This window comes from Zootermopsis nevadensis, unplaced genomic scaffold (genome assembly GCF_977971745.1).
Source record: "Zootermopsis nevadensis isolate Lab colony 2312 unplaced genomic scaffold, Znev_1.0 Znev_ptg000021l, whole genome shotgun sequence".
Classification (NCBI taxonomy): Eukaryota; Metazoa; Arthropoda; class Insecta; order Blattodea; family Termopsidae; genus Zootermopsis; species Zootermopsis nevadensis.
In genome coordinates, this window is record NW_028259153.1 from 1,101,960 (window position 1) to 1,126,216 (window position 24,257).

Here is a 24,257-nt window from a genome sequence, read left to right on the forward strand (position 1 = left end):
TCTCAAGTCTTGTCTGCTTGTTTACGGCTGTGCCTCACCCGTCTTAGCTGAATTCAATTTTTTTCAAAAATTTCGAAAATTCTTAGTTTTCTTCGCGTTTCACGCCATTTGCAGTCGTTTTTAATTTTTTTAAAATTTCGACAATTTTTGAAAATTTTGAAAGGGGTACCCCTTTGAGAAATTTCAATTTTTTCGAAAAATTTCGAAAAATCGAAAAACGTGGCAAATCGTCCAAAAAGCGCACAAAACTAAGAATTTTTGAAAATGTTCAACTTTTAATTTTTTTCCGAATTTTTCGAAAATTTTTGGTTTTGTGCGCATTTCAGAGCGTTTGCAGCGTTTTTCGATTTTTCGAAAAATTTCAAATTTTTCAAAATTCCACCACCTCATGCTTCGCGGAATCGGATTCTCTCGGACTGTTTCTGATGTAAAAGTCACCTGTCCCAAGTCTTGAGAAGTCACATGTCACAAGCATTGAGAAGTCACTAGTCCCAAGTCTTGAGAAGTTCTTGTCCCAAGTCTTGAGATGTCACTTGTCCCAAGTCTTGAGAAGTCCTTGTCCCAAGTCTTGAGAAGTTCTTGCCCCAAGTCTTGAGAAGTCAATTGTCCCAAGTCTTGAGAAGTCACTCGTCCCAAGTCTTGAGAAGTTCTTGTCCCAAGTCTTGAGAAGTCACTCGTCCCAAGTCCTGAGAAGTCACTCGTTCCAAGTCTTGAGAAGTCACTCGTCCCAAGTCTTGAGAAGTTCTTGTCCCAAGTCTTGAGAAGTCACTTGTCCCAAGTCTTGAGAAGTTCTTGTCCCAAGTCTTGAGAAGTCACTCGTCCCAAGCCTTGAGAAGTCAATTGTCCCAAGTCATGAGAAGTCACTCGTCCCAAGTCTTGAGAAGTTCTTGTCCCAAGTCTTGAGAAGTCACTCGTCCCAAGTCCTGAGAAGTCACTCGTTCCAAGTCTTGAGAAGTCACTCGTCCCAAGTCTTGAGAAGTTCTTGTCCCAAGTCTTGAGAAGTCACTTGTCCCAAGTCTTGAGAAGTTCTTGTCCCAAGTCTTGAGAAGTCACTCGTCCCAAGCCTTGAGAAGTCTCTCGTCCCAAGACTTGAGAAGTTCTTGTCCCAAGTCTTGAGAAGTCACTTGTCCCAAGTCTTGAGAAGTTCTTGTCCCAAGTCTTGTCTGCTTGTTTACGGCTGTGCCTCACCCATCTTAGCTGAATTCAATTTTTTTAAAAAATTTCGAAAATTCTTAGTTTTCTTCGCGTTTCACGCCATTTGCAGTCGTTTTTAATTTTTTTAAAATTTCGACAATTTGAGAAATTTCAATTTTTTCAAAAAATTTCAAAAAATCGAAAAACGTGGCAAATCGTCCAAAAAGCGCACAAAACTAAGAATTTTTGAAAATTTTCAACTTTTAATTTTTTTCCGAATTTTTCGAAAATTTTTGGTTTTGTGCGCATTTCAGAGCGTTTGCAGCGTTTTTCGATTTTTCGAAAAATTTCAAATTTTTCAAAATTCCACCACCTCATGCATCGCGGAATCGGATTCTCTCGGACTGTTTCTGATGTAAAAGTCACCTGTCCCAAGTCTTGAGAAGTCACATGTCACAAGCATTGAGAAGTCACTAGTCCCAAGTCTTGAGAAGTTCTTGTCCCAAGTCTTGAGATGTCACTTGTCCCAAGTCTTGAGAAGTCCTTGTCCCAAGTCTTGAGAAGTTCTTGTCCCAAGTCTTGAGAAGTCACTTGTCCCAAGTCTTGAGAAGTCACTCGTCCCAAGTCTTGAGAAGTTCTTGTCCCAAGTCTTGAGAAGTCACTCGTCCCAAGTCTTGAGAAGTTCTTGTCCCAAGTCTTGAGAAGTCACTCGTTCCAAGTCCTGAGAAGTCACTCGTCCCAAGCCTTGAGAAGTCTCTCGTCCCAAGTCTTGAGAAGTTCTTGTCCCAAGTCTTGAGAAGTCACTTGTCCTAAGTCTTGAGAAGTTCTTGTCCCAAGTCTTGTCTGCTTGTTTACGGCTGTGCCTCACCCGTCTTAGCTGAATTCAATTTTTTTCAAAAATTTCGAAAATTCTTAGTTTTCTTCGCGTTTCATGCCATTTGCAGTCGTTTTTAATTTTCTTAAAATTTCGACAATTTTTGAAAATTTTCAAAGGGGTACCCCTTTGAGAAATTTCAATTTTTTCGAAAAATTTCGAAAAATCGAAAAACGTGGCAAATCGTCCAAAAAGCGCACAAAACTAAGAATTTTTGAAAATTTTCAACTTTTAATTTTTTCCGAATTTTTCGAAAATTTTTGGTTTTGTGCGCATTTCAGAGCGTTTGCAGCGTTTTTCGATTTTTCGAAAAATTTCAAATTTTTCAAAATTCCACCACCTCATGCTTCGCGGAATCGGATTCTCTCGGACTGTTTCTGATGTAAAAGTCACTTGTCCCAAGTCTTGAGAAGTCACATGTCACAAGCATTGAGAAGTCACTAGTCCCAAGTTTTGAGAAGTTCTTGTCCCAAGTCTTGAGATGTCACTTGTCCCAAGTCTTGAGAAGTCCTTGTCCCAAGTCTTGAGAAGTTCTTGTCCCAAGTCTTGAGAAGTCACTTGTCCCAAGTCTTGAGAAGTCACTCGTCCCAAGTCTTGAGAAGTTCTTGTCCCAAGTCTTGAGAAGTCACTCGTCCCAAGTCCTGAGAAGTCACTCGTTCCAAGTCTTGAGAAGTCACTCGTCCCAAGTCTTGAGAAGTTCTTGTCCCAAGTCTTGAGAAGTCACTCGTCCCAAGCCTTGAGAAGTCTCTCGTCCCAAGACTTGAGAAGTTCTTGTCCCAAGTCTTGAGAAGTCACTTGTCCCAAGTCTTGAGAAGTTCTTGTCTCAAGTCTTGTCTGCTTGTTTACGGCTGTGCCTCACCCGTCTTAGCTGAATTCAATTTTTTTCAAAAATTTCGAAAATTCTTAGCTTTCTTCGCGTTTCACGCCATTTGCAGTCGTTTTTAATTTTTTTAAAATTTCGACAATTTTTGAAAATTTTGAAAGGGGTACCCCTTTGAGAAATTTCAATTTTTTCGAAAAATTTCGAAAAATCGAAAAACGTGGCAAATCGTCCAAAAAGCGCACAAAACTAAGAATTTTTGAAAATGTTCAACTTTTAATTTTTTTCCGAATTTTTCGAAAATTTTTGGTTTTGTGCGCATTTCAGAGCGTTTGCAGCGTTTTTCGATTTTTCGAAAAATTTCAAATTTTTCAAAATTCCACCACCTCATGCTTCGCGGAATCGGATTCTCTCGGACTGTTTCTGATGTAAAAGTCACCTGTCCCAAGTCTTGAGAAGTCACATGTCACAAGCATTGAGAAGTCACTAGTCCCAAGTCTTGAGAAGTTCTTGTCCCAAGTCTTGAGATGTCACTTGTCCCAAGTCTTGAGAAGTCCTTGTCCCAAGTCTTGAGAAGTTCTTGCCCCAAGTCTTGAGAAGTCAATTGTCCCAAGTCTTGAGAAGTCACTCGTCCCAAGTCTTGAGAAGTTCTTGTCCCAAGTCTTGAGAAGTCACTCGTCCCAAGTCCTGAGAAGTCACTCGTTCCAAGTCTTGAGAAGTCACTCGTCCCAAGTCTTGAGAAGTTCTTGTCCCAAGTCTTGAGAAGTCACTTGTCCCAAGTCTTGAGAAGTTCTTGTCCCAAGTCTTGAGAAGTCACTCGTCCCAAGCCTTGAGAAGTCAATTGTCCCAAGTCATGAGAAGTCACTCGTCCCAAGTCTTGAGAAGTTCTTGTCCCAAGTCTTGAGAAGTCACTCGTCCCAAGTCCTGAGAAGTCACTCGTTCCAAGTCTTGAGAAGTCACTCGTCCCAAGTCTTGAGAAGTTCTTGTCCCAAGTCTTGAGAAGTCACTTGTCCCAAGTCTTGAGAAGTTCTTGTCCCAAGTCTTGAGAAGTCACTCGTCCCAAGCCTTGAGAAGTCTCTCGTCCCAAGACTTGAGAAGTTCTTGTCCCAAGTCTTGAGAATTCACTTGTCCCAAGTCTTGAGAAGTTCTTGTCCCAAGTCTTGTCTGCTTGTTTACGGCTGTGCCTCACCCATCTTAGCTGAATTCAATTTTTTTAAAAAATTTCGAAAATTCTTAGTTTTCTTCGCGTTTCACGCCATTTGCAGTCGTTTTTAATTTTTTTAAAATTTCGACAATTTTTGAAAATTTTCAAAGGGGTACCCCTTTGAGAAATTTCAATTTTTTCGAAAAATTTCGAAAAATCGAAAAACGTGGCAAATCGTCCAAAAAGCGCACAAAACTAAGAATTTTTGAAAATCTTCAACTTTTAATTTTTTTCCGAATTTTTCGAAAATTTTTGGTTTTGTGCGCATTTCAGAGCGTTTGCAGCGTTTTTAGATTCTTCGAAAAATTTCAAATTTTTCAAAATTCCACCAAAGTATGCTTCGCGGAATGGGATTCTCTCGGACTGTTTCTGATGTAAAAGTCACTTGTCCCAAGTATTGAGAAGTCACATGTCCCAAGCATTGAGAAGTCACTCGTCGCAAGTCTTGAGAAGTTCTTGTCCCAAGTCTTGAGAAGTCACTTGTCCCAAGTCTTGAGAAGTCCTTGTCCCAAGTCTTGAGAAGTTCTTGTCCCAAGTCTTGAGAAGTCACTTGTCCCAAGTCTTGAGAAGTCACTCGTCCCAAGTCTTGAGAAGTTCTTGTCCCATGTCTTGAGAAGTCACTCGTCCCAAGTCCTGAGAAGTCACTCGTTCCAAGTCTTGAGAAGTCACTCGTCCCAAGTCTTGAGAAGTTCTTGTCCCAAGTCTTGAGAAGTCACTTGTCCCAAGTCTTGAGAAGTTCTTGTCCCAAGTCTTGAGAAGTCACTCGTCCCAAGCCTTGAGAAGTCTCTCGTCCCAAGACTTGAGAAGTTCTTGTCCCAAGTCTTGAGAAGTCACTTGTCCCAAGTCTTGAGAAGTTCTTGTCCCAAGTCTTGTCTGCTTGTTTACGGCTGTGCCTCACCCGTCTTAGCTGAATTCAATTTTTTTCAAAAATTTCGAAAATTCTTAGTTTTCTTCGCGTTTCACGCCATTTGCAGCCGTTTTTAATTTTTTTAAAATTTCGACAATTTTTGAAAATTTTCAAAGGGGTACCCCTTTGAGAAATTTCAATTTTTTCGAAAAATTTCGAAAAATCGAAAAACGTGGCAAATCGTCCAAAAAGCGCACAAAACTAAGAATTTTTGAAAATTTTCAACTTTTAATTTTTTTCCGAATTTTTCGAAAATTTTTGGTTTTGTGCGCATTTCAGAGCATTTGCAGCGTTTTTCGATTTTTCGAAAAATTTCAAATTTTTCAAAATTCCACCACCTCATGCTTCGCGGAATCGGATTCTCTCGGGCTGTTTCTGATGTAAAAGTCACCTGTCCCAAGTCTTGAGAAGTCACATGTCACAAGCATTGAGAAGTCACTAGTCCCAAGTCTTGAGAAGTTCTTGTCCCAAGTCTTGAGATGTCACTTGTCCCAAGTCTTGAGAAGTCCTTGTCCCAAGTCTTGAGAAGTTCTTGCCCCAAGTCTTGAGAAGTCAATTGTCCCAAGTCTTGAGAAGTCACTCGTCCCAAGTCTTGAGAAGTTCTTGTCCCAAGTCTTGAGAAGTCACTCGTCCCAAGTCCTGAGAAGTCACTCGTTCCAAGTCTTGAGAAGTCACTCGTCCCAAGTCTTGAGAAGTTCTTGTCCCAAGTCTTGAGAAGTCACTTGTCCCAAGTCTTGAGAAGTTCTTGTCCCAAGTCTTGAGAAGTCACTCGTCCCAAGCCTTGAGAAGTCAATTGTCCCAAGTCTTGAGAAGTCACTCGTCCCAAGTCTTGAGAAGTTCTTGTCCCAAGTCTTGAGAAGTCACTCGTCCCAAGTCCTGAGAAGTCACTCGTTCCAAGTCTTGAGAAGTCACTCGTCCCAAGTCTTGGGAAGTTCTTGTCCCAAGTCTTGAGAAGTCACTTGTCCCAAGTCTTGAGAAGTTCTTGTCCCAAGTCTTGAGAAGTTACTCGTCCCAAGCCTTGACAAGTCTCTCGTCCCAAGACTTGAGAAGTTCTTGTCCCAAGTCTTGAGAAGTCACTTGTCCCAAGTCTTGAGAAGTTCTTGTCCCAAGTCTTGTCTGCTTGTTTACGGCTGTGCCTCACCCATCTTAGCTGAATTCAATTTTTTTAAAAAATTTCGAAAATTCTTAGTTTTCTTCGCGTTTCACGCCATTTGCAGTCGTTTTTAATTTTTTTAAAATTTCGACAATTTTTGAAAATTTTCAAAGGGGTACCCCTTTGAGAAATTTCAATTTTTTCGAAAAATTTCGAAAAATCGAAAAACGTGGCAAATCGTCCAAAAAGCGCACAAAACTAAGAATTTTTGAAAATCTTCAACTTTTAATTTTTTTCCGAATTTTTCGAAAATTTTTGGTTTTGTGCGCATTTCAGAGCGTTTGCAGCGTTTTTAGATTCTTCGAAAAATTTCAAATTTTTCAAAATTCCACCAACTTATGCTTCGCGGAATCGGATTCTCTCGGACTGTTTCTGATGTAAAAGTCACTTGTCCCAAGTCTTGAGAAGTCACATGTCCCAAGCATTGAGAAGTCACTCGTCGCAAGTCTTGAGAAGTTCTTGTCCCAAGTCTTGAGAAGTCACTTGTCCCAAGTCTTGAGAAGTCCTTGTCCCAAGTCTTGAGAAGTTCTTGTCCCAAGTCTTGAGAAGTCACTTGTCCCAAGTCTTGAGAAGTCACTCGTCCCAAGTCTTGAGAAGTTCTTGTCCCATGTCTTGAGAAGTCACTCGTCCCAAGTCCTGAGAAGTCACTCGTTCCAAGTCTTGAGAAGTCACTCGTCCCAAGTCTTGAGAAGTTCTTGTCCCAAGTCTTGAGAAGTCACTTGTCCCAAGTCTTGAGAAGTTCTTGTCCCAAGTCTTGAGAAGTCACTCGTCCCAAGCCTTGAGAAGTCTCTCGTCCCAAGTCTTGAGAAGTTCTTGTCCCAAGTCTTGAGAAGTCACTTGTCCGAAGTCTTGAGAAGTTCTTGTCCCAAGTCTTGTCTGCTTGTTTACGGCTGTGCCTCACCCGTCTTAGCTGAATTCAATTTTTTTTTAAAAATTTCGAAAATTCTTAGTTTTCTTCGCGTTTCATGCCATTTGCAGTCGTTTTTAATTTTCTTAAAATTTCGACAATTTTTGAAAATTTTCAAAGGGGTACCCCTTTGAGAAATTTCAATTTTTTCGAAAAATTTCGAAAAATCGAAAAACGTGGCAAATCGTCCAAAAAGCGCACAAAACTAAGAATTTTTGAAAATTTTCAACTTTTAATTTTTTTCCGAATTTTTCGAAAATTTTTGGTTTTGTGCGCATTTCAGAGCGTTTGCAGCGTTTTTCGATTTTTCGAAAAATTTCAAATTATTCAAAATTCCACCACCTCATGCTTCGCGGAATCGGATTCTCTCGGACTGTTTCTGATGTAAAAGTCACTTGTCCCAAGTCTTGAGAAGTCACATGTCACAAGCATTGAGAAGTCACTAGTGCCAAGTCTTGAGAAGTTCTTGTCCCAAGTCTTGAGAAGTCACTTGTCCCAAGTCTTGAGAAGTCCTTGTCTAAAGTCTTGAGAAGTTCTTGTCCCAAGTCTTGAGAAGTCACTCGTCCCAAGTCTTGAGAAGTTCTTGTCCCAAGTCTTGAGAAGTCACTCGTCCCAAGTCCTGAGATGTCACTCGTTCCAAGTCTTGAGAAGTCACTCGTCCCAAGTCTTGAGAAGTTCTTGTCTCAAGTCTTGAGAAGTCACTTGTCCCAAGTCTTGAGAAGTTCTTGTCCCAAGTCTTGAGAAGTCACTCGTCCCAAGCCTTGAGAAGTCTCTCGTCCCAAGTCTTGAGAAGTTCTTGTCCCAAGTCTTGAGAAGTCACTTGTCCCAAGTCTTGAGAAGTTCTTGTCCCAAGTCTTGTCTGCTTGTTTACGGCTGTGCCTCACCCGTCTTAGCTGAATTTATTTTTTTTCGAAAATTTCGAAAATTCTTAGTTTTCTTCGCGTTTCACGCCATTTGCAGTCGTTTTTAATTTTTTTTAAAATTTCGACAATTTTTGAAAATTTTCAAAGGGGTACCCCTTTGAGAAATTTCAATTTTTTCGAAAAATTTCGAAAAATCGAAAAACGTGGCAAATCGTCCAAAAAGCGCACAAAACTAAGAATTTTTGAAAATTTTCAACTTTTAATTTTTTTTCGAAAATTTTTGGTTTTGTGCGCATTTCAGAGCGTTTGCAGCCTTTTTAGATTCTTCGAAAAATTTCAAATTTTTCAAAATTCCACCACCTTATGCTTCGCGGAATCGGATTCTCTCGGACTGTTTCTGATGTAAAAGTCACTTGTCCCAAGTCTTGAGAAGTCACATGTCCCAAGCATTGAGAAGTCACTCGTCCCAAGTCTTGAGAAGTCACTCGTCCCAAGTCCTGAGAAGTTCTTGTCCCAAGTCTTGAGAAGTCCTTGTCCCAAGTCTTGAGAAGTTCTTGTCCCAAGTCTTGAGAAGTCACTTGTCCCAAGTCTTGAGAAGTCCTTGCCCCAAGTCTTGAGAAGTTCTTGTCCCAAGTCTTGAGAAGTTACTTGTCCCAGGTCTTGAGAAGTCACTCGTCCCAAGTCTTGAGAAGTCACTCGTCCCAAGTCTTGATAAGTTCTTGTCCCAAGTCTTGTCTGCTTGTTTACGGCTGTGCCTCACCCGTCTTAGCTGAATTCAATTTTTTTCGAAAATTTCGAAAATTCTTAGTTTTCTTCGCGTTTCACGCCATTTGCAGTCGTTTTTAATTTTTTTAAAATTTCGACAATTTTTGAAAATTTTCTAAGGGGTACCCCTTTGAGAAATTTCAATTTTTTCAAAAAATTTCGAAAAATCGAAAAACGTGGCAAATCGTCCAAAAAGCGCACAAAACTAAGAATTTTTGAAAATTTTAAACTTTTAATTTTTTTCCGAATTTTTCGGAAATTTTTGGTTTTGTGCGCATTTCAGAGCGTTTGCAGCGTTTTTCGATTTTTCGAAAAATTTCAAATTTTTCAAAATTCCACCACCTCATGCGTCGCGGAACCGTACTCTCTCCAACTGTTTCTGATGTAAAAGTCACTTGTCCCAAGTCTTGAGAAGTTCACTTGTCCCAAGTCTTGAGAAGTCACTTGTCCCAAGCCTTGAGAAGTCACTTGTCACAATCCTTGAGAAGTCACTTGTCCCAAGCCTTGAGACGTCAGTTGTCCCAAGCCTTGAGAAGTCACTTGTCCAAAGCCTTGAGAAGTCACTTGGGCCAAGCCTTAAGAAGTCACTTGTCCCAAGCCTTGGGAGTTCACTTGTCCCAAGCCTTGAGAAGGCACTTGTCCCAAGCCTTGAGAAGTCACTTGTCCCAAGCCTTCAGAAGACACTTTTCCCAAGCCTTGAGAAGTCACTTGTCCCAAGTCTTGAGAAGTCACTTGTCCCAAGCCTTGAGAAGACACTTGTCCCAAGCCTTGAGAAGTCACTTGTCCCAAGCCTTGAGAAGTCACTTGTCCCAAGCATTGAGAAGACACTTGTCCCAAGCCTTGAGAAGTCACTTGTCCCAAGTCTTGAGAAGTCACTTGTCCCAAGCCTTGAGAAAACACTTGTCCCAAGCCTTGAGAAATCACTTGTCCCAAGCCTTGAGAAGTCACTTGTCCTAAGCATTGAGAAGTCACTCGTCCCAATCCTTGAGAAGTCATTTGTCCCAAGCCTTGAGAAGAAACTTGTCCCAAGCCTTGAGAAGTCACTTGTCCCAAGCCTTGAGAAGTCACTTGTCCCAAGCATTGAGAAGTCACAAATCCCAAGCCTTGAGAAGTCACTTGTCCCAAGCCTTGAGATGTCACTTGTCGCGACTTTACAAGACTTGGGACAAGTGACTTCTCAAGGCTTGTTTCAAGTGACTTTTCTAGGCTTGTGACAAGTGTCTTCTCAAGGCTTGAGGCAAGTGACTTCTCAAAGCTTCGTTTAAGTGACTTCTCAAAGATTGGGACAAGTGACTTCTCAAGGCTTGGGACAAGTGAATTCTCAAAAGCTGGGACTAGTGATATCTCAAGGCTTAAGAAATTGACTTATTAAGGCTTGGGGCAAGTGAATTCTCAAGGCGTGGTACAAGTGATTTCTCAAGGCTTGGGATAGGTGACTTCTCAGGGCTTGGGACAAGTTACTGCTAAAGGCTTGGGACAAGTGACTTCTCAAGACTAGGAACAAGTTAATTCTCAAGTCTTGGGACAAGTGACTTCTAAAGACTTGGGACAAGTGACTTCCCAAGGCTTGTAACAAGTTACTTGTCAAGGCTTGGGACAAGTGACTTCTCAACAGGTGGGACAAGTGACTTCTCAAGGCTTGTGATAAGTGACATCTCAAGGCTTGAGGCAAGTGACTTCTCAAGGCTTGGGACGAGTGACTTCTCATGGCTTGGGACAAGTGACTTCTCAAGGCTTGGGACAAGGGACTTCTCAAGGCTTGGAACAAGGGACTTCTCAAGGCTTAGGACAAGCGACTTCTCAAAGCTTGATACAAGTGATTTCTCAAGACTTCGGACTAGTGACTTCTAAAGAGTTGGGACATGTGACTTATCAAGATTTGGGACAAGCGACTACTCAAGTCTTGGGACAAATGACTTCTCAAGACTTGGGACAAGTGACTTCTCAAGACTTGTGACGATGTTATCTCAAGTCTTTGGACCAGTGAATTCTCAAGTCTTGAGTCGATTGACTTCTCAAGATTTGGGATAAATGTTTTCTCAAGACTGGGGAGAAGTGGCTTCTTAAGACTTGGGAATAGTGACTTCTCGAGACTCCGGGTAATTGAATTCTCAAGAATTGGGAAAAGTGACTTCTCAAGAGTTGGGAAAATTGACTTCTCAAGAGTTGGGACATGTGACTTCTCATGACTTGGGACAAGCGACTTCTCAAGGCTTGGGTCAAGTGATTTTTCAAGGCTTAGAACAAGTGACTTCTCAAGACTTGAGACAAGTGACTTCCCAATAGTTGGGACTAGTGACTTCTCAAGCTTTGTGACAAGTACGTTCTCAAGACCTGGGACAAGTGACTTCTCAAGGCTTGGGACAAGTGACTTCTAATGACTTGGGACAAGTGTCTTCTCAAGGCTTGGGTCAAGTGACTTCTCAAGGTTTGGGACAATTGACTTCTGAAAGCTTCGGAAATGTGGCTTCTCTAGACTTGGGACATGTGACTTCTCAAAGCTTGGGACAAGTAACTTCTAAAGACTTGGGACAAGTGACTGCTCAAGACTTGGTTCAAGTGACTTCTGAAGACTTGGGACAAGTGACTTCTCAAGGCTTGAGAAAATTGACTTTACAGGGCTTGGGACATGTGACTTCTCAAGACTTGGGACAAGTGCTTCTCAACACTTGGGACAAATAACTTCTCAAGACTTAGTGAAATTGACTTCTCAAGAGTTGGGAGAAGTGAGTTCTCAAGACTTGGGACAATTAACTTCTCAAGGTTTGAGACAAGTGACTTATCAAGATTTGGGACAAGTGACTTCTCAAGACTTGGGACAAGTAACTTCTCAAGGATTGGGACAAGTGACTTCTCAAGGCTTGGGACAAGTGACTTCTCAAGACTTGGGACAAGTGTCTTCTCAAGACTTGGGACAAGTGACTTTTACATCAGAAACACTCCGAGAGAGTCCGGTTCCGCGACTAATGAGGTGGTGGAATTTTGAAAAAATTTAAATTTTCGAAAAATCGAAAAACGCTGCAAACGCTCTGAAATGCGCACAAAACCAAAACTTTTCGGAAAATTCGAAAGAAAATTAAAAGTTGTAAATTTTCAACAATTCTTAGTTTTCTGCGCTTTTTGGGCGATTTCCCACGTTTTTCAATTTTTCGAAAATTTTTCGAAAATTTGAAATTTCTCAATTTCTTGGGACAAGTGGCTTCTCAAGACTTGGGACAAGTGACTTCTCAAGGCTTGGGACGTGTGACTTCTCAAGACTTGGGACGAGTGACTTCTCAAGTCTTGAGACAAGTGACTTCTCAAGGATTGGGTCAAGTGACTGCTCAAGGCTTGGTACAAGTGACTTTTCAAGGCTTGAGACAAGTGACTTCTCAAGGTTTGAGACAAGTGACTTATCAATGCTTCGGAAAAGTGACTTCTCAAAGCTTGGGATGAGTGACTTCTCAATGCTTGGGGCAAGTGTCTTCTCAATGCTTGGAACAAGTGATTTCTCCTGGCTTAGGACGAGTGACTTCTCAATGCTTGGGCAAGTGACTTCTCAAGGCTTAGGACAAGTGACTTCTCAATGCTTGGGACAAGTGACTTCTCAAGGCTTTGGAGAAGTGACTTTTCAAGGCTTCGGACGTGTGACTTCTCAAGGCTTGGGACGAGTGACTTCTCAATGCTTGGGAAAAGTGACTTCTCAAGGCTTGGGACAAGTGACTTCTCAAAGCTTGGTTCAAGTGACTTCTCTACGCTTGGGACATGTGACTTCTCAATGCTTGGGGCGTGTGACTTTTCAAGGCTTGGGACGAGTGACTTCTCAATGCTTGGGACAAGTACTTCTCAAGGCTTAGGCCGAGTGACTTCTCAAGAGTTGGGACAAGTGACTTCTCAAGGCTTGGGACAATTGACATCTCAAGGTTTGAGACATGTGACTTCTCAAGGCTTGGGACAAATTACTTCTCAAAGCTTGGTTCAAGTAACTTTTAAAAGCTTGGGACAAATGACTTCTCAAGGCTTGGGACGAGTGACTTCTCAATGCTTGGGACAAGTGACTTCTCAAGGCTTGGGACAAGTGACTTCTCAATGCTTGGGAAAATTGATATCTCAAGGTTTGAGACATGTGACTTCTCAAGGCTTGGGACAATTTACTTCTCAAAGCTTGGTTCAAGTAACTTCTCAAAGCTTGAGACAAATGACTTCTCAAGGCTTGGGACGAGTGACTTCTCAAGACTTGGGACGAGTGACTTATCAAGGCTTTGGATAAATGACTTCTCAAGGCTTTGGATAAGTGACTTCTCAAGGCTTGGGACAAGTGACTTCTCAAGAGTTGGGACAAATGACTTCTCAATCTTTGTTACAAGTGATTTCTCAAGATTTGGGACAAGTGACTTCTCAAGACCTTGGACAAGTGACTTCTTAAGGCTTGGGACAAGTGACTTCTAAGGACTTGGGACAAGTGACTTCTCAAGGCTTGGGTCAAGTGACGTCTCAAGGCTTGAGATAAGTGACTTCTTAAAGCTTGTGACATGTGACTTCTCAAGACTTTGGACATGTGATTTCTCAAGAGTTAGGACAAGTGACTTCTCAAGGCTTGGGACATCTGTCTTCTCAAGGCTTGTGACAAGTGACTTCTCAAGACTTGGGACAAGTGACTGCTCAATACTTGGGACAAGTGACTTCTCGAGACTTGGGACAAGTGACTTCTCAAGACTTGGGAGAAGTGACTTCTCAAGACTTGGTACAAATAACTCCTCAAGTGTTTTTACAAGTGACTTCTCAAGAGTTGGGACAAGTGACTTCTCAAGACTTGGGACAAGTAACTTCACAAGACTTGGGAAAAGTGACTTCTGAAGACTTGGGACAAGTGACTTTACAAGACTTGGGAAAAGTGACTTCTCAAGACTTGGGACAAGTGACTTCTCAAGACTTGGGACAAGTGACTTCTCACGACTTGGGACATGAGACTTTTCACGACTTGGTACATGCGACTTCTCACGACATGGGACAAGTGACTTCTCAAGATTTGGGAGAGGTGAAGTCTCAAGACTTGGGACAAGTGTTTTCTCACGACTTGGGACATACGACTTCTCAAAACGTGGGACAAGTGACTTCTTAAAACTTGAGATATGCGACTTGTCAAGACTTGGGACATGCGACGTCTCAACTCTTGGGACAGTTGGCTTTTTAAGTCCTGGGACAGTTTTTAAAAATTTGGTTTTGTGTGCGTTTTGGACAGTTTCCAACATTTTAGATTTTTTGAAAATTTGGAAAATTTCCAATTTCTTTTCCAAAATTCTCACCATCCAATCGCTCTGATTATAGTGCTCTGCCTCATCCGGTCTTTGACGTAAACTGTATCTGACGGACCCTGTCTCAGTAAGGTCCGGTATTTGTATGACAGTCTCTAGCCTAACTTAACTTAACCTAACCTAACCTAATCTAACCTAACTCGAACGACCCAACCTAACCTAACCTAACCCAACCTAACCTATCGAAACCTACCCTAACGTAACCCAACCCAACGTAACCTAACCCAATATAAACTAACCAAACCTAACCTAACCTTACCTAACGAACGTCAACATAACCTAACCTAACGTAAACCAACCTAACTCTCCCAAATTAACTCAACATAACGGTGGTATAGCGGTTAGAATGCTGGCCTTGTAATCCTGGGGGTCTCTGGTTCGATTCCCGGCGGTGCCCGAATTTATAACTTGTGTTGGGCAAGGCCGTGGTCTAGGCAACAACACGGAGTTTTCCTCCGTGGCATCCCAACAATTACTCCATTCACACACAGAAGAAGGCAATGGCAAACCACTTCTGGATCATCTGCCAAGAACGTATATGAACAGGTCCCAGTCCGAGAAAAGAATGGAAGGATCCTGTTCATATGGACTTGTCGTCAGACAGAACACTAAATAAAATAAATAACCCAACCTAAACTAACTCAACATAACCTACCCTAACCCAACCTAACCTAACCCAACCTAACTCAACCTAACCTAACCCAACCTAACCTAACCTAACCTAACGTAATCTATCCCAACACAATGCAGACACTGAGTATATATTGCGACGTATACATGACTTTGACATATCCATGACCTCTAAATGCGGATTCCATCCTTTGACTATCGCGTGATAGCGTTTACCGAGGGTTTGGACTTAAAGTCAGCCGAAACAGTGAAGCCCTTAACACGGCTACTTGGAAGGTGCTGGTTCCGACGGATGGTTGACATAGGTCACCAACGGAGAACCGAGGGAGGCTGATGTTCAGCTGGACATGCAGGCCTGTCCTTGAAATACGGGCAAGTGGGCGCAATGATTGTTCACCCTCCAATGACGGAGGTCATTAGCTAACACTATTCCAAAACATCTGGGTTCAAATCCCAGAGCCATCCAACCAAATTCCTTCTTTGAAAACCCACAGTTTTCAAGGTCCAGGCTTTTCTGAGATGATCAGTTACTTCGTCGCCTTTAATGTGCCCCGGAGGGTGGCTCATTATCGTTTAAAATCCTGCCACTGGCTTCTACCCTGAGTCAGAATAAATCAGTTACTATTTCGCAAGTAGCTCTTTTCGGATCAGTCTTCATGATAACTTTTTCCTCAATTACCTTTCACCTCTTCCGACTAGGGTTTCGTATTTTATTTGAACGTCATCCATGTGTTTTTGTTGTTCCGCTCTCCCCCTTTCTTTGACGTTAGAACTTACGCGAGGTTTTAAAACTAGTAATAAATTGACTTGCCCTACTTTTTCCGTTCATATTCTGTGAAATAAATACCTCTTAGCAGTGATTTTGAAACTCTCGCAATTTGTGGTCTTACCCTGATATGCAAGACTGAGTCTCTCAACATTACAAGGCAACATATAAAATTTGTAGTTTTGTATATTTTAACCATTAACTTCACACTTTTCGAAATATTTATTACCCATCTTCCCCTAAATTTATTAAGGGACCAAAATTATTACGGTAATCAACTTGGGTGCGATCTTCCCTGTGGTTTTAATGTTTCTTCCAAACAAAATATAATTATCATATACGAAAATGTAATTTATTTCGTTAACTGTTTTCGTCCTGTTACTTTGCCAATGGCGTATTCTAAAGCGAGGTTCAGACACAGAGCACATAACCTACGCAGTTTTGTAGAACCTTCGTTACAATTTAAAAAAAAAAATTATAAGACATTTGAAATAGGCAGATTTAGTGATATATCTTATTTTTATGGTAAAGTATTTATGAAGTCTCTTAAGAATAAAAGCCATTGAAAAGACACTCATGACGTGTGTGTTGCTAAATCCGACAGTGTTTAAGATTATTAGCTGGTGTATTATTACCAAAGTTGGCAACACTTGCACTGCTTTATCCGCAGTGCACACTCCTCGTCTCCTTCGTAGTTTTTGGGGGAAGGGGGTATTGATTCTGTATGCGTGTGCAGAGAGCTACGGCTTCGACGCTGTGTGTGGGGGCACGCGGAGAAGTAGCCACGACCATCCGTCTACAGCGAGTAACATTTAAAAATGGAACTACACAGAATTTGTTAAACACTTTCGCTCAAATGATACATCTTAAATAAACATATTTTATGTTACGAAAAAAAGGTTTTTTTTTTGCGACGATAACAATAAAAGACAATTTAATGTCTATGCCAGTGTAGACCGCGAATATATATTATTTATTCAAAATATATTCAGTAATTTTGAAAATGACACGGACGTACTCGACCTGTTATTATGTGTGTAAAGAACGTATAAAAAAACTATATAAAATGTTCACTCATCCCTTACTTGTGATGTAAATCATCAGATGGACCTCATTTAATCAGACGACGTCCTGAATATCCCAGCTGAAATTTGTCATTGTTCTTCGTGTCCAGGGCAAACAATGAACCTTGCATCTCAGCTAGTGTTGCTAAGATAATTTAATCTGTAATCCTAAGATGATGGATTAAGCGTGTGTATAATACAGTATTTGGGTCGTATACCTAATAAAAAACGCCAACTTGGTAAAATGAGCTTGAATTATAACATTACGAAGGTTGGTGGTTGATGGATGAACTAGCTTGATGACGTATAATGGCGGTTTCTATTGTAGGCAACATCGAAATTTGGGTTTGTGCTACGACATTGCTGGTCACTTATGAACAGATTATTAGTTATTACTTGTCATTCTAGAAATTAAAATGTTTCTTACAGTGATCTCTTAAAACCAGGCTTTACAACGTACTCCAAGACAACTTAATCCAAGATCCATTTTAACCCTTTTCAGATTTATTTGGATTTTCAGTCCAGATATTGCATAAACCTGTTGTCGTTAAGCACTGAGAAGTTTAAATAATTAACTTTAGTTTCACCTGTTATAAATTAGTTAATATAATTAATCCTTTCGAGCTGTGTTAAAATTAACATTTCGGTCTGCATCAACCCCCGAGTCCAGGGCGAGAACGGGAATTTTCTGAGTTAAAGAACGTTTCATTAAAAAAAATATATAATTATATGTTCAAAATGAATGAGATATTAAATTATGAGTCTATGGAGCTATTTTTTCGATTTCCCTATACTAAGAACTATATTTTACCTGTTGTTTTGTAAAGGAATGGAACTTGGTCATTATATTTTAAGCGAAAAACGTGAGTTGAATATATTTCAAAAATGGATGCACTACGGATAATTTGAACCTGTCAGAGATGAACTAGCGAGTAGCTATACGAAATTCCATCTTCAGGGCTTCAGACCTATAAGTGGAATCAACACGACCCTACAAAACGTTCTTTTTTCCACGTACAATTCCACGTGACATTACGACAAGTTTTATGGAATTTAAAACCGCACAAGAATTTGCCATATTAAGACGATTTTGTTAGAAGTCAGGACTGAAGTGTTCGCTACTGTTACGTCATGTTTAATTACAAAATATCTGATCGAAGGGGGAACTGGATTAGATACAATACTAGTCAGTGAAGAAATTTCCCTATCTCAATGGATATGGAATGATAACCAATGTAAATCTATTGCTAACACACACAGACTATAGTAATTTAATTGACAGTGGTCTGCGTGCTGTTAATATAATTTTTTTTCCTGAATTATAAATGGGAACCAATTAAAATACATCATCAAAGACATATATGCAGAACGCCTTACAGTGGCAATATACAAAATTTAAATTATGTACTATTGAATAATAGTCATGCCGCATTAACATTTGAACTGTTATTTCGATCGTAAACACACATTGCACGCACTGCGCATGTCTGCAGTTCACTGCGCCACTGCGGACAAACTCGTCACTATGCCATGACGCGTTCTCAGGCTGCTGATGGAGGAATATATGGACCAGGCATTTGCGGACCGCCGACAAGGGACGACCTTCCAGTTTGTCGGTCGGGAGGTGGATTGTGAGCATGGGGTAGAAATAACTCAGGATCGCCACGTTAGTGGCCCTAAATTTTAGTTTTCTGCTACCAAAGAACTTATTTAATAGTAACTCATCTCTGAAAGTTTGTGACGACGATGAGATGTTGAAGTAAACTGTTTTCTGGATATTATCCATCGACCGAGACTAAATAAAATCAATAAAAACCACGACGTTTCGGAGATGGGAGTCTGTCTCCGTCTTCAGGTAAAACCTACTCTGTTGGGCCCCAACATATAGATCTTATCCCTATCTCCGGAGATGTGGGCCAACAGAGTACGTTTTACCTGAAGACGGAGATAGACTCCTATCTCCGAAACGTCGTGGTTTTTATATAATAGTAAGTTTGGCACTAAAGGCAGAAGTTTAATAAAAGATGTAATGAATTACGTAAACAAGTATCTCTTTAGGAGGGAAAAACTACGTAAGTGTAATTAATTTTACTTTTAGATAAGTTTCAAAAAGATTAATTTAAAAAAATGTTTTATATTTCTGTTAAATACTTTTCAGTCGATTTTTGCTGTTGTAATTCAATATATAACTTCGGTTTCCTGAGTGAGAACCGCGTCGAATGTTTGGTGTATATCGACGTTTCGGACAACACTCCAGTTGCTGTTTTCAGGGTGTGTATGATGTGAGTTAGCCAACCGAGAATCCAACTAAGGACTTAGATTTCGGCAAATGGACGACATCTTCCCTGTTTAGGTTTCATCCTTGCTACCTAAGAAATCAATGCTAATTAAAAGCTAAGATCTGAAGGCATGGTTCTTATATGAGGTGTCGTTCAGGAGAGACAGATGATCTCAGTTGACACTCTGACGCACCAGTAATTAGAAGCCTTGGTAATCGTCATATGAAGGATTTCGGGGTAATTAATCAGGATTCACTGTCTTAAGGACATCACGCAGGAATAAAAACGTGATCTTCCTGCCTTCTCCCAGGTTCAGGCGTGCATCGATCATCCGGTAGCAAGAAAGTTCGAAAACTCACATCGAAGCAGCGTAGGACATCGATGGTGGCCCGGAAACCTTCGAAAGTCTCTGGTTTTACTCAGTCGCTCTGAGAGGGGAGAAAGTTTTTCCTCAGTTGCAAAGCAAATTCCGAGCTAAAATTCAAAAGGGGTCATCCGCCTCCCCCAAAACACGGAGGACTTTAGCCGGAGTGATCTCCCTTACTCCCAATTCGAAGCAAAGGCAATCCGCCAAAGCGATCACACAATTTCCGGTTTTATACACCAGAGAGTCATCAAAGCAAACTCGTTCTCGCGAAAAATAAGTTGCCTGATTGGTAATCCCCCCCCCCAAATATCAATAGCCCCCAGACTGAAAAATGTTCCAGATGGAAAACAAAAACGTAGAGAGAAAGGTATTTTCCGTCACCTTCCACGTTTCATTAAAATCTTTATCCTGTTTGTGTACAATACTCGCGATCTCTCTTAACACACAGTCAGTGATTGTTATGTTTCTAATCAAGTCAGAATCCTCTAGGGTGGCTGACAGCCGGCCAGCTTTCAAGAGATTCTCTTCCTTTCATGGAAACCGAAAGTTCATTGCCGTGTTCACACGACCTCGCCATTGGTCCCTACATAGACCCAATTAAATCAAGTATAACGGCGTTTCTTTAACATTCACTTTAATATTATCCTCCCAGACAGTGAATTTCATCGAAATGGCTTGACGTACCCTAAGTATTCGCCCCATTTTCGAACTAATTGTTACATTTGGTGATAAGATATCCTCATTGTCCCAGAGGCGTAGAAATACGAGTAGAAATTTGCAACGGGCAACTAATGGAAGAATCCACAGGTCAAATATCTCAACTGCGCGTATGGACGCAGAGGATAGAGAAAAAAAAATTCTGCCCCCGTCGGGGATCGAACCCCGGTCATCCAGTCCGTAGTCAATCACTGACTGAACTACCCGGCTTATAACCGAATATTAAAATATTTTTAAATATTATGACATCAAATGGGAACTTCATTAGTTTGTTGCAAGTTACGCAAGTTTTGTCAAATTTCATTCGGTACATTACTTTAAATATCTGGCACGAAGGGCGAGTTTCACGCACCAAAGGATGGTAAGATTTCCTTAAACGTCGGTTCGCACAATCCTCTTCTCTGAAGTTTCAGTCCGACTCCGCGTTGCCCAGCGATGACAGGTCGTTGGATCATGAGACCCCGAACAGACGATTAGGGGTGGGGGGTGGGGGGTCAGATCAGCAGCGCCACTGCGAATTGCCGTAATTACACTTATACGCAAAGAGGCCAAAGTTCATCAACGTCTGTAAAGCCATACATAATAATTACAATTATTTTGAATATTTTAAGAAATCCTTGGTCGTAGCGGTGGGATAATTTCATTATTCCTGTCAAAGTCCTAAAGCTCCAATTGTTTCAGCGAGGTAGGCGTAATGTTTAATTTAGTTTTCGAAAATAGGTTCTTATATCGCAACTCATGACTCAGCCCGGATAACAATCAAGCCTCAACGTTGCGCCTAAGTACTCGGTTTAGGGACTGGCGGCTATTCTGATTAAGTTCTTTTGGAAAAAAAAATGGAATTTCCCCAAAAGTATTCCGCGAAAGATTTATCTCAATGTCTTTCCAATATAAACTACGAAATTGAAGAGTCATTAAATGTAAATGAAGAACAAAGCATTAGAGCCAATGTCAGGCAACAATAGTCATCGTATTAACAAACTAGCATAGTTTATTTTGGTACAGTACTTTGCCATTTTAGGCCGCATCGTTGGTTACATTGTACAAATTTCCGTTAACATTTAAAATTATAGCCAACTGTTACGACATCACACAGCAAAAAAACTCTCAAACAATACGGATGGTTTGGGAGGTATTCGTGTTAATTTAGTTTCCCCAAACTGCAGTCGCTTATAATTCTCCGCCCTACATTTCCCAAACCCTTCAGCACTGCGACGCATTTCCCCTCTTGACATGACATGACATGACATGTCCCGCCACTGTGACGTCACATCATCGCCCTACATCAGTAGCTACTAGTTTTGTAACCGGCTGATATTGGTAGTGGTGGTAGAGCAGGCGCCTGCAGAGACGCCTTGTGTCGAAAGTAGGAAGTTTCAGTCACACGAAAGCCAGCAACGGGTTAGAAGGGTGGGGGTGGGGGGGGTCTAAAACCGTAGCAGTGCTAGTCTGTGCTAGTCGTGTGTGTTCCGCGCTGCTATAAACAAAGCCTCCGTGCTCTACAAATCCACACGAAAACTTTTCAGTATCTGCGTAGTTTTATAACAGTGTTGTGCTATCTTCCACATAGAAAAATTAAATGTAAATCCTATAAAATCCAGGACGGATAATATTGTGTTATAAATAATACAAAATATAACAATGGGACAGCCAGGATCTTTCTTTCTGAAGGTTTGTGAACACAAATTTCGACGCGCGTGAGGGAAGGCTGTAAAGATTCACTGGTGGTTGGCAGCGTTGCCAAATATTGTCCAAGTTGAACAGCAATTGAGTTTACAGACGGTAAAAGAGAGGAATACGAAGGGGTAGGTTTCAGTAGGTGTAAGAACTGGATACGGGAAATCAGTGCTGAAGTTCGTCCGCGGTGGAGTTGAGGAGGCGGACGAATTAAACATGAAGACGAGACGTGATTCTAAGATGACGCCTCCCCAACATCCCCTGTGCTTCGTCCTGGTGATTTCAATAATGTGCGTCCTCCCAGGCATTGCTCAGAATGAAAATGTGGAGTACTCATCGGTGTTCACAGACACTGCGCTGGAAAGTGGTAAGTACAGATTTATGTGCGTGCATGACAGTTTCAAGTGTAACTAGAGCGCTTGTGAAATTAGCAGCGAAAATTGTGCAGATTTAAAAATTTCATGTTGATTTACATTTTATTCTGTCTTTGCAGCTTTGACGCTGAAGTCTGTATTTTGTTTGAAAAAAACTCCATACAATGCAAATGCCGATTATTTTATCAAATGATTATTCAAATAATTAATAAATTTCACATCAGCTTCACAGATATTTATTGGCCTGTCGTCTCTGTAACAGTTTCTGTCTTCACACTTGCATCATGGTAGCACATGACATTTTTTTTTCTAAAATACCAATCGATACATGTCGATAGTCTGGAAGAGCTGTCATCGCTCATTACTTAAAATCAACTTCCTTGTAAGTTTAGAAATCGCTGTAATTATCATTTTATTTTGTAGTTAGAACCCATCCCTTCTAATTAGCTTCACATGAAGACTTGTGGGCCATTAAAATCGCTGTTTGAATTGTATTTTGAAAAATTGACTTATGCTAGATATTGGAGGTGTTTACATACAGATTGAAAAATTATCATAGTTGCAATTAGGGTTTATACAAAAACCGACTTTCCAAAAAACCGGTTTTCGAATTTTTACAAAAAAAACCAAAGTATAATTAAAACAGTAAAAAATATTTATACTTATTTTAAAAAAAATCAGTTTATTTAATATTTATGGAACTACAAAAGCATAACAAAATAAAATATACTCGATACAAAACCAAATAAAAAAACTAAAATAACTAAAATCCGTACAAAATTTAAATTATAATTTTTTATTTCATTTAATATTTTTCTTCAGGAAATATGATTTCAAAAAACATAAAATGTCCACTGATACAAAATTGCCTTAAATTGAAAATACTCTCTCACTGGCTACTGAACTTGGTTTTATCGTTTTCAGGGCATCAAATAATAAATCTAAATTCTTTGTTCTTTTCAAATACTGAAAATTCGGCCTTCATTGTCTTCGTATTTGATATTTATTCAGGTTCCTCAAGAAACCTATAAATTGATTTTTCCATGGATTCTTTTAGAGCATTGACCTGATTAATAGTTTCTCCTTCTCCGATATATCCATCATCGGAATTTCTTTCCATAAAAGAATTTGGATATATTCTAGACAATATTTTTCCAGATAACTTTATAATATCGAGTTTTGAAGCTAGTGCAAATACACTAGATTTCTTTGTCGAAATGTTTTGTGGATTTTGCAAATATAGCAAAAGGGTTACGAATCCAACTTATATTCTTTCTTGAATTCGTACTTCTAAAGCATTTAATAATTTGGAACTAATTTCAGTCTTTAAATCTTTTAGTTCATTTAACAAAAATTTTTACATATTAATTCCAGTATCTAAAATTAAAAACCGGTTTTTAAAAACCAACAAACCCAAGTTGCAATAGAATTAACGTAAAAAAGTCACTTTCATTTATTACAAACTTACTAACTCAAAAATCCCTTTCTGGATGAATACGACATTATTACAACGCGAAAGCAATTATCATACAAAAGTTTTGATACGACTGGTGAACCTATTAATATTTTATATTCTAATTAAAATGTATTATGGAATTTTGTTCATGTAGGCTTGTTTCTGACTCATAAAGGAGGGATACCATTACAATGTTTTTAATTTGTTGTTAATTACTTATGTTTATAGATGTAGCCTGGATTAAATAATATAATTATTATGTTTCAACTTCTAATTAAATAATTCCTATCAACTTCTAAGTGACAAAAACCTCTCTCTTCTGCTTTTCTGTAAGGGTTCTTAATACGAGGTAATCTGGAGAGAAGTCGATAATAGGGACCTGTATGGAGCCTGGAAGGTCTTGCTGCTGGAGGGCAAGGATTCTCTTGAATTATTTACAACAGAACTCGCCTGTCATCGATCAACTGTTATTACGCGTGACGTAGATTATTTATTTAATAAAATTAATCGCCGATTATGAACAAACTTATTTTCTTACAAGTTACAACAGGCATCTAACACAGCTGGGCTGTAGTCTCGAGGTCTGGTGACCCACAGGACACCCTCCCACCTAATTTAACTCCGGCGCCACCGAGGAACTTCTATTTAAAGTTGTGATATCAGATATACAAGGGATTATGCCTCTATAGAAAGTTGAGAAAATTATATATTCTAAGCAATTTTGCTTGTCTGATTTTCGACCACTGAAAAGCGAAATCATTTCGTGACTTCTTTATCGTCGAATTCTGCACGTAAAAGTGTAAGTGCATCATTAAGTAACTATGAGGACGCCCACAGCTTTAAACTTGACTGCGTGTGGTTTTGTTCTATTTTAAAAAAACTGTACCCCTCATTACATGAGCCCTGAATCCTGACACTTTTAAGAGTACATTTTTCAAAATATTCTCCCCCGCCCCTGTTTTTGACAGCGTCTGTGCCAACAGTTTCATGACGTTCATTCGAACTG

At 40.1% G+C, this 24,257-nt stretch overlaps 1 protein-coding gene and 1 long non-coding RNA gene across 2 annotated transcripts in view; one reads left to right on the top strand and one right to left on the bottom strand.

Moving 5' to 3' along the window:
- The window catches only part of LOC147873091 (uncharacterized), a 106,638-nt gene that overhangs the window by 34,074 nt on the left and 48,307 nt on the right, over positions 1 to 24,257 (bottom strand). The window lies entirely within an intron of this gene.
- Positions 21,168 to 24,257, top strand: part of jus (EB domain-containing julius seizure protein) — a 58,938-nt gene continuing 55,848 nt past the window's right edge. Inside the window, exon 1 of the mRNA XM_022084953.2 lies at positions 21,168 to 21,788. Within this exon, the coding sequence (XP_021940645.1) occupies positions 21,638 to 21,788 (151 nt within the window). The 5' untranslated portion in view covers positions 21,168 to 21,637. The remainder of the gene's footprint in view (positions 21,789 to 24,257) is intronic.